The 9278-nt window shown below is 39.9% G+C and overlaps 1 protein-coding gene across 1 annotated transcript in view; it reads right to left on the bottom strand.

The window, feature by feature from the left end:
• LOC106713873 overlaps positions 1 to 9068 on the bottom strand; it is a 36021-nt gene extending 26953 nt beyond the window's left edge. The window contains exon 1 of the mRNA XM_014506768.2: positions 8958 to 9068. Within this exon, the coding sequence (XP_014362254.2) occupies positions 8958 to 8965 (8 nt within the window). The 5' untranslated portion in view covers positions 8966 to 9068. The remainder of the gene's footprint in view (positions 1 to 8957) is intronic.
• Positions 9069 to 9278: the final 210 nt, after the last annotated feature.

Genomic DNA, 9278 nt, shown 5'->3' on the forward strand with positions numbered 1-9278 from the left:
TTGTTTTTGTTTATTTTACTTTTAAATTTTTAAACACTTAATTTGCTCGAGATTAGGAATCTTCACGATTAAACTTGTATGAAACATTCCATCTAGAGGTATGTATGTATGCATACGAATAGCAAATACAAATGTTTCTGATTTCATCTCCTAATCTATTTAACTTACTCAAAAAAATATATTTTTGAAATTCACCTATTGATTATTATTATTTTAATATTTTTGTTCCCATATAATGTTTTAAATAATCAAGACATTATTAACTAGAGTTTTATGAATTTACAAAATATGTTTTATTTTAAATGTTAATTACGAGTAATGACTTACGACTCACTTACGATGCACATAAAATTATATTTCATTGTTATCATCAATTTTAACCTTGCAATAAAATAATGCGGTAACAATCCCAGTTCTTAAAAGAATAACTTCCTTGTTAAAAGAAAAAAATCTTCACATCGGTAAAACATTTTAATTCAAATACTATAACCATACGAGTTATAAGGAGGCTACGCAACAAGCTACAAGTATCATCCAAAGATCGCAGACGAAAATTGCCGGCGGCCTTCGCGATACGAACATGGAATTTAAATTCGTCCTAAAATACGCGGGCGGTTTTCCCGATGTTGCACAAGAGTATGACAATGTGGACGCAGCTGCTGGTCACATATGGCACAGAGTCGATTGTTGTTCAACCAACACAACTAAAAAAATACTATTTTAATGTTAAACTCAGGTATGCGAATAAAAGATGAATCTGATAAACATATTTCCGCATCAATTAAGATTCCATTTGTTTAGTCGATGACACACTGAGGCTGGCCATAACTTTTTTTTATAATAACTTTAAGTATGATAATATGAACCACTACAACCAAAGAGGATGTCTTCTGTGGCCTACGCGGGGCGGATATCTCATACCGTTGTAAATACGTAATACTCGTAGTAAGTGCACTTGAAAATGTCGGCCATGACATGTCGTATCAGTTGACTGTTTAGCGCGTCTGTACTTGGATAGATACAGTTCAATGCAACAGCATTGATGCGACGCTGGCGGTGGATGGCGGGGGGTTGCGATGCGGGGGACGGAGGTCGCGTGAGGTCCTGCCCTCACAACATTCACAAGCCTCCGTTAATTATTATATAAACGTGGGGATGTACACATCATTTGTACTCGAACTATATTCGTATGTTTATGTTAGGCACATTTGTATATATTAGATCTAATTCACACCGCAGCCGGTCAGCGCGAGGCTCGGCATTGGAAACTAACTTTGTATAATGAATTAAGAAAAATATAATGAATTCATACATAAAACTATTCAAATAATAAATACGACAATATTACCTACTCGTACATTTTTCGATTCAATGATATTAAATATATCAAAAGAACAAACTCCTCACGCTACGTACTAATATCTGGTACACATATAAATGTACTGGTGATGACAGTCGATCTTTGCTTTGCTCTGAAAACCCTGATTGAGTCAGCCGTGCAACTTCCTGGTGTCGCACGTGACAGTGCGACAGCTCCTAAACAGGACAACTGATGTGCCCGCGATAGGCACAACTGTACAAATAGATTAATACAATCTGCTTTACAACGCACAAACTCCAACCATCAATCCGACAAGATTTAATTACTGAGTTGAATACAAATGTCTTTACTTAATTTTTTTTTTTATAATGTTACTAAAAAAATCCAACATGCTATGTAGACAACGCGACGGTTAAATTTGATTTAAAAATACAATTTATTTTTCGGGCGTCACATTCATTCTTTTGTCCCTATAAGGTCAAAAAGCATTCTATGTATGTACAGTATATTATTATATAGTCTTCAGCCTTTCATAAATGTGACAATCGGAATTTAAAAAAAACATGCGATGCAAATTCATGCATATTTGTGATGTCGAGGGTCCAATGGCAAAACTTTCTAAGTAATTTCTTCTCAAAACATATTTATCATAACACTTTTATCATTATAAAATCTTTTTTCTAACACATCATCTGCACGACAATCATGATTCTTGTCTTCTCTCCCGAAATCGTAATATCTACATATAACATGAGAAAGTCAGAAACCTACGAACAGTTTAATTTGTAACACCCGACAGTAAAATAAAGACGGGTTCGTCGCAACACAACCCTAGTATAAAGTTAGTATTTAAGTTTTTAATTATAACATAACTTTGACCTAAATATTTTTAATTAAAAATAAAAATAAAAAATGTGTGTTAGCATAAAATATGAATATCATATTGCAGTGTCAGTTAATACATGTATGAAAGTGGTGACGATGCATTTCGTTACTCCCGTATTAATTACGACCGGGCGACGTGACGCGCCGTGACACAAATTCACAATATAAGCCCGGCCTCGGGGTGGAATTATACAGCCTCTGATGAATAGAATCAACCCTCAGCCCCACATTAACACTGCAACCTCTCATCTCATCTCTTGTGCTACAGATTTCGTTCTATACTTTAATCCAAATCTCATCAACATCAAATGTTGGTCGATGTAAAATTTCAATTGCAAGCCATACGGGTGCTGACATGTCATTAAATTATTTTCTAAAGTCTGCAAATAACTTCAAACTTTGGTCTTATTGAGCTCTCTCTGTGACACGAATAGTGAAATCATTTCGAAATAACTGCTCCAACTAGCTCCGTTAATCTCAGTACAGTCGCCCGGCTAGTTCGAATCCTCGGCGTATTACAAGGTCACGGTTGTCACGGCAACGGACAGCGGCAGCGGAGGCGAGAGGAACACGTAAGTTATGACTTTCACCAGCGGACGGCGACGAGCGACCAGCAACCAGCGGACGGCGGCGACGGTGGACGGTAACGGTGCCGTCCGATTGCCATCATTACGACTTTATCCTAATTACGTCTAGCGTGTAACGGTCCGAGGCGGCATGGCGACGAGCAGACGACGGCCAGTGTTCAGACAAAGCACTGTTACAATATAAAGTTGCCACCACACTAACTTCCTTACTTGTGATCACTAACTTTGTGCAAGTTTTGATGTAAGATAAATGCCTGTCTTAAAAGTTTGTGTGGAACCATTTTATAACATATCGTCAGAAATGCCATGGTGCTGCATATATTATGCTATTCCTGATGCTACTTCTGGTTAGAATGTTGTTATTTAAGTTTACGCCCCCTCTGTAATGGTGGATGGCATGGCACGCAATGTGGCCAACGCGCTATAAGATCAATAAGTGAAATCTGCAAGATATACCCGCGCAATAAAATGTTCCAATTTATATTTTAAATTACATCTAACCATTACCCAACTGTTAAGTTAGTTAGTTAAGATTTTTTTGTTTTTATAGTGGCGCATAGTTCCAAAGTGGGCCTTGGCCTCCGACAATAAGACTCCTCACCTTTGTTGGTGCAGTGCTGGCGCCGCGCCGCCTCGACCCCGTCCAAGATTAATTATAATGAAATTACGAATCATTATTAATGTGAAGATTTTCATAACCGTTCTACAACGAATGCCACATTTTTGTAAACCTTATTCGCTTCTAATTTTTTTTTATAAAGCATGCGGTTAAAAAAAATCTTTAATCTAAGCTTGTTGAAGTAGATAAGCGGGACAAACAAGATGACTCACTATACTATAGGAAATATATACATGTCTGTTCGTTATCTTGTTATATGTGTTACATTTTATATGTAACTAGCTTTTACCCGCGACTCCGTCCGCGCGGAATAAAAAAATAAATAGAAAACGGGGTAAAAATTATCCTATGTCCGTTTCCTGGTTCTAAGCTACCTGTCCACCAATTTTCAGTCAAATCGATTCAGCCGTTCTTGAGTTATAAATAGTGTAACTAACACGACTTTCTTTTATATATATAGATTTCACTAGCCTAAAGTATCAGAGACTGCAATATACCTATAGTAACACGCTGTTTACGGGTTTGCACTTGAATCCATAGTCATTTTCTATGAGGTCTATATTTGTTCGTATTAATCTTACTAATATTATAAATTCGAATGTTTAGATGATGGATGTTTGTTTAAAGGTATCTCCGGATCGGCTCAACGGATCATGATGAAATTTTGCAAAGATGTAGAACATAGTCTGGAATAATACATAGACTACTTTTTGCAACAGAGTCGCGGGCGACAGCTAGTATTAATGATATAACTTACGAGAAAATTCTATCATGATAATAGAGTAATGTCTTTGTATTTATTTCCTTTGCCACACAATATTGTAATTTATCAAACAATAGGATACTTATTAATCACTTAATATAACGTCAGCAATCATTTCAATATATTATACTGATCACTTACAGAAGATTATTGTTGGCGCTAACATAGCATTGTATGTTGCCAAGCGTCATCCTTACGACACAATGCGATTCTATATTTGAATCCCCTTTTTTTGGTCAAATGCGCACAATTTCTTGTGCTATTTTAAAGTGGTGCTACAAAATTGTACAATATTTATGACTAGGACACACTGAACCATACCTAAGCATTGTCTTACGTGTTTATGTTTTTCTTCATAATTATTCACCGAAGTTTTCTTATTAAAATAATAGAATACATAATAACGTAGAGTCTCACGTGTTTCGACCTTATCGGTGTAGGCAGACATAACAATTGCTATCGGTCTCCACATCTACCTAGAGTATTACGTCCCGCATGAAACGTGATAGAGGCGTGTTAGTGGTATCATCACGCGGATCTTAACCAGAGACTAGAACAAGATACTTATAAGTTAAGAATTGTTAAATAAAAAGGAAAAACAGCACTGCTAGTTACATGGCAATAAAATGACCACATATGTTTGTTTACACATGCGAGTTGGATTACAATGTAAAGGATGGTAAGTGTGTCGCTGGGTCACAGGTGCGCCCCGGTTGTGCCGACAGCCCGGCGACCCGGCAGCCCGCCCTCTCTGTACTCAGAGTCACACCAGGAAATACCGTTATAAAACAACCAAATCCACAAAAGAGAAATGCGTTTAGCTCTTCTTGTAATATAAATAAAGCCATGTGCAAGCACCATCGCAATAACAAAAAAGTGCAACAAAGTAGTCAAGATTTCCTATGATGAGTGCAGATCCTGCCCGCGGCACTGTTACGTCAGAGCTGTCGCTGCTGGCAGTCGCCGGTTGCAATTTCACATCCATTCACACGTTTCGTTCCACACCCACACATCTCTGCATCTAACAAACAAACTAAATTGAACGCCTCAAATGTTTCCGGTCGAACAAAAACATCGGCGAAAGTTAACAAGTTTCATAAAAACTCAATAGCTTCGTGAGATATTGTGCGATGACAGATTATAGACAGAGGGTGGCAGTGGCAGCAGCGAGGCGGTGAGTGGCAATTTGTTTTTGTGCACAACGTTTAACTTATGTCATCAGGAATTTACTCTTATCGCCAGAATAACGTAACATTTAATGAGTTTCGTTCTTTGTTTTCTTTTTTTTTTCAAGCGAATTAAACTCTATCGTAGATATAGTAAATGAATTCCTTCCCAAATCCTATTTCCTAATTCCGAGGCACGTTATGATACTTAATCGTGTGATCATTTTTCCATTGAAATAAGAATAATAATGACAGTTCCAAGATAATTACTGTAAATAACAAAAGCTACCATCCTTCCACGACACCATTACAAGCTCCACACGTAACTGTCAAAGTTTTTGTTATAGCCGCACCTCTCTATTTTTCACATCCATGGTGTACATAAACATCTTGATTGAATGTAAATTTGAATATAGATATTGGCTCGCAATTGTTTCAGGACATGTTAGAAAATATCTAGTGGCAGTGTGTGCAGCTTTGCGGTGGGCGCGAGTCCCGCCCTGCCTGCCTTGGCGTGAGTCAGTGGGCAAGTTCAATGCCATGCCGTCGCCGCCGCCGCGCCCTCTACTGCCAGCCGCCTCGCGGTCTACAAAGTTCCTCAATGCCGTATGCTAATGTACTCTATATACTCAAAACACAGATACACTAACGAAAACAAACTACAGTATACGTTCAAAACAACTACGGTTAAATTGTAAGTACACAAACAAAATACGATTCTTTAAAGCATTTTATTTACAATTCCAATGAATTCAAAATAAAGTTTGAGATCAAACTTTGGAAGCTTAAATAATTGTTACAACGTAATGGAAACTATAAGTTAAGATTAATTTTATAAAACGCTATCAGATGCTCGCCTGAGCTGAGTGTTACTGAGTCGCTGTATCAGGTATGATCTAAAACTTCGTGAGCACGTACCTAGTACACTTTATTTGTTATCTATGTACTGAACGGCGAAGAGTGTATGTATATGTAGTGCTGGCGACATCAAAGAAGCCTTATATAACGCCCTGTGATAACGTCCGTCCTACGAGGGACAAACCAAAACTCAACAGAACATACAAATACAAGAGTAACGAGTTATAAAACCGGACCTTAACGCGAGATTCATCGAAATGCTATTAATAATGTTATAAATTCTTATGTACAAGTGCACAACATCGGTGTTGTATATTAATTGAGTGAGCGCAACATGTAAGGAGTGCCCTTTACAATGGCCGCGTGTGCACTGTGTCCGTTTTCATATTCAAATAGCAAATGGAAGTACTTTCCATGAGCCACTACACTTTTATTTAGCCATTATTTACTGTTCCAGTGATAAGAACGGATAGAAAAAACTTTAACCGAAGATCAATCACCCGCTTCTTATCTATTTAGAGGCTTTTTAATACATTTTCCACGATCATTTTAGTGCATGTACTGTTATGTAATGTGAGCAGCACATAGCTGCGCCGTGAGTCAGCACAATACGATAATTGCAGTCCTAGCGCCTAGTGCCTGAAGCCCGCCGTAGCTTGCGCAACTCTACAATGCTATTTCCCAAAGCTCGCGCTTGCGCCGAGTGTCTTGTAACAATGTGAGCTTTTGGTTTAAATTGGTTAAAATAATATTGTGTATTATTAAAAAAGTAGCAAACCTAATTGAAAGTTAGCTAAAGCTGGTCTGGGTACTATTAATTTTATTATAACAATCTTACAAACATAAGGATGTAAGTTCGAATCCACGAAATTACATCCTTGTGTTTGTCAATTTACATAATTTATATTACGAGTACCGATACACTCAAATATATGATTCTTATTTCTTTGATAAATTGGACTTAGACGTGAAGTCCTGAGAGTTGGGAGTGAACGAAATAAACTTAACAAAAACGCTAGTCAGAGACGTCTCGTATCTCGGCTTCGACACTCTCAGCATGTTTAATATTCCGCCCTGAGGATACCGGCATATACGGACGTGAAAATAACATTCCATCGGCTATGTCATGTTGCACGTGTGTGAAAGTGTTTTTGATGCAACTAATAAGGTGCACAAAAGAATTGGAACCTGCACTAACTTGATGTTAATTTAGTGCGTTTTGTAAACATTTCAATAGTTTATTACAAGGCAACCTTATTCACCTCCACCTTGACGAATAAACCATAATTAGTTTCGGCCATGCGGTGCGCCCGGCCGGATGACGCGGGTCTTGATTTGTGTAAACTATTCAATAAAACCTTATTAAAACAGCAAGAGTTAAGTAGTGAGATCGGCTTCGGAAATCTGGTTAATTAAGTGCATTAATACAGAAACATGACCGTACACAAGATGTACGTATTTAACGACATGTAACATCCATTCAAACTGCTCACTTCCGCTACTCGGTGCTGCACAGCGCGGCGTCGTGCTCGTCCGCTGAGTAACGCTATTGTGTCGCTTTTCACTTTGTAATACGGTTTGTTGTCGCGTACGCAGGTAGCTCAGGTGTGATGTGAGCGTTGGGGACTCTGTACGTCATATTTATACACAACGGTTGCGACCACGACGCAGCTAGGCTCGGACCACACGCCGGTAAAGCTGGGCACACATATATCGTCTAGCTATTTCACCAATATATACTGGTGAAATAATGGTGATAAAGCATACAATTCTATATAATACATAGGTATAGTTCTAGGAATGCCCCTATAAAAATCTCGCCGATGTCTTAACCGAACTCCAATTAACAGGATAACTTTGCGTAACGGATGCGTGACATACATGAAAATATTGGATGAATGCCACAACGACTTGCTATGATGTGCGGGTGCGGGGGTACTCGCGAGTGCAGCGGCGGCTTGCGGTGCTAAGCACCCAGCACAGTGACGGCGCCGACTCCGGTGCTAACTTATACCATATGACTTGCATAACTGGCTATGGTAATTGTGCGCAGCATCACGTGAGCGCGGCGAGGCGTGCAGACGCACGTGAGACGCGCGTCCTGTTCGTGTACGACTAGCGATGTTTCGACTAATGTGCACGTGCTCTTATCGATCAATTATCGACGGAGGCCAGTAGAGTCTCCGCCGGCTGCAGCCGCGACTCGCCGTGGCCGTCGCCGGCTCATATTCCTTCCGACGGTTCCGTCTGCCGTCTCGGACGATTATACAATTTGTAGAAGCCGTTTTTAGTTATTATGCAAAAAGCGAGGCAGAGGTCATTGCGTCAGTGTTTAATATTCGCGGCGCGCAGAGACAGCCTTCGCCGGAGGCGGCGGCGGCGGCGGCGGCGGCGGCGGCGGCGGCTGGTGCGCGGGATGATGAGTGTTATTAGCACACGTCCTGGCCTCAATGTCCACCCGCACCCCTCATACAGTGATGCATACCAGTGCAGCCCAAACAGAATTGCACTCACCATAAATTTTGTATTCGCGCCAAAAATGTAACAGGTGAATTTCACATAATTAAAAACATAATTAAAAAAACACCAGCCTTAAAAAATCTAGGACTATGTAGTAAAAAAGAATATTCTGAAAATTTTCGGCAAGATATTGCACTAGAAGACATACGAACCTAAGTTAAAATTTTATACTTATACTTATAATTTTACGGCTATGCTAAACTGATTTTGCAGTCGGAGGATAGTAAGCGACACTTACCGGCTCATCCTGTGCTCGGGCTTTCGAAGACGTAAATATGTCAGCGGAAGCGGAGGCGTGTGTTCAGCGCGAGTCCATGCCGTGCGAGCGGCGTGAGGTGCAAGACGCGAGTGGCGCGGGCGGCGGGTCTCGGCTCGCGCTGGGCTGGGCCCCTCCCCGCCCGCGCATCCCCAACACCCCCGCACGTCCATGCCTGCAGCGACCTGCATTCTGCGGATTTTGCGATCGCTCATCGCTCGTGTCCGCTGGGTCAATGTCCTGTCACTTCTTTTTCTATTTCTTCCACTTTGGATATAACATTAACTAGGAATTGCTTTCCAC

The sequence above is a fragment of the Papilio machaon genome, chromosome 4 (assembly GCF_912999745.1).
Source record: "Papilio machaon chromosome 4, ilPapMach1.1, whole genome shotgun sequence".
In the NCBI taxonomy this organism is placed as follows: Eukaryota; Metazoa; Arthropoda; class Insecta; order Lepidoptera; family Papilionidae; genus Papilio; species Papilio machaon.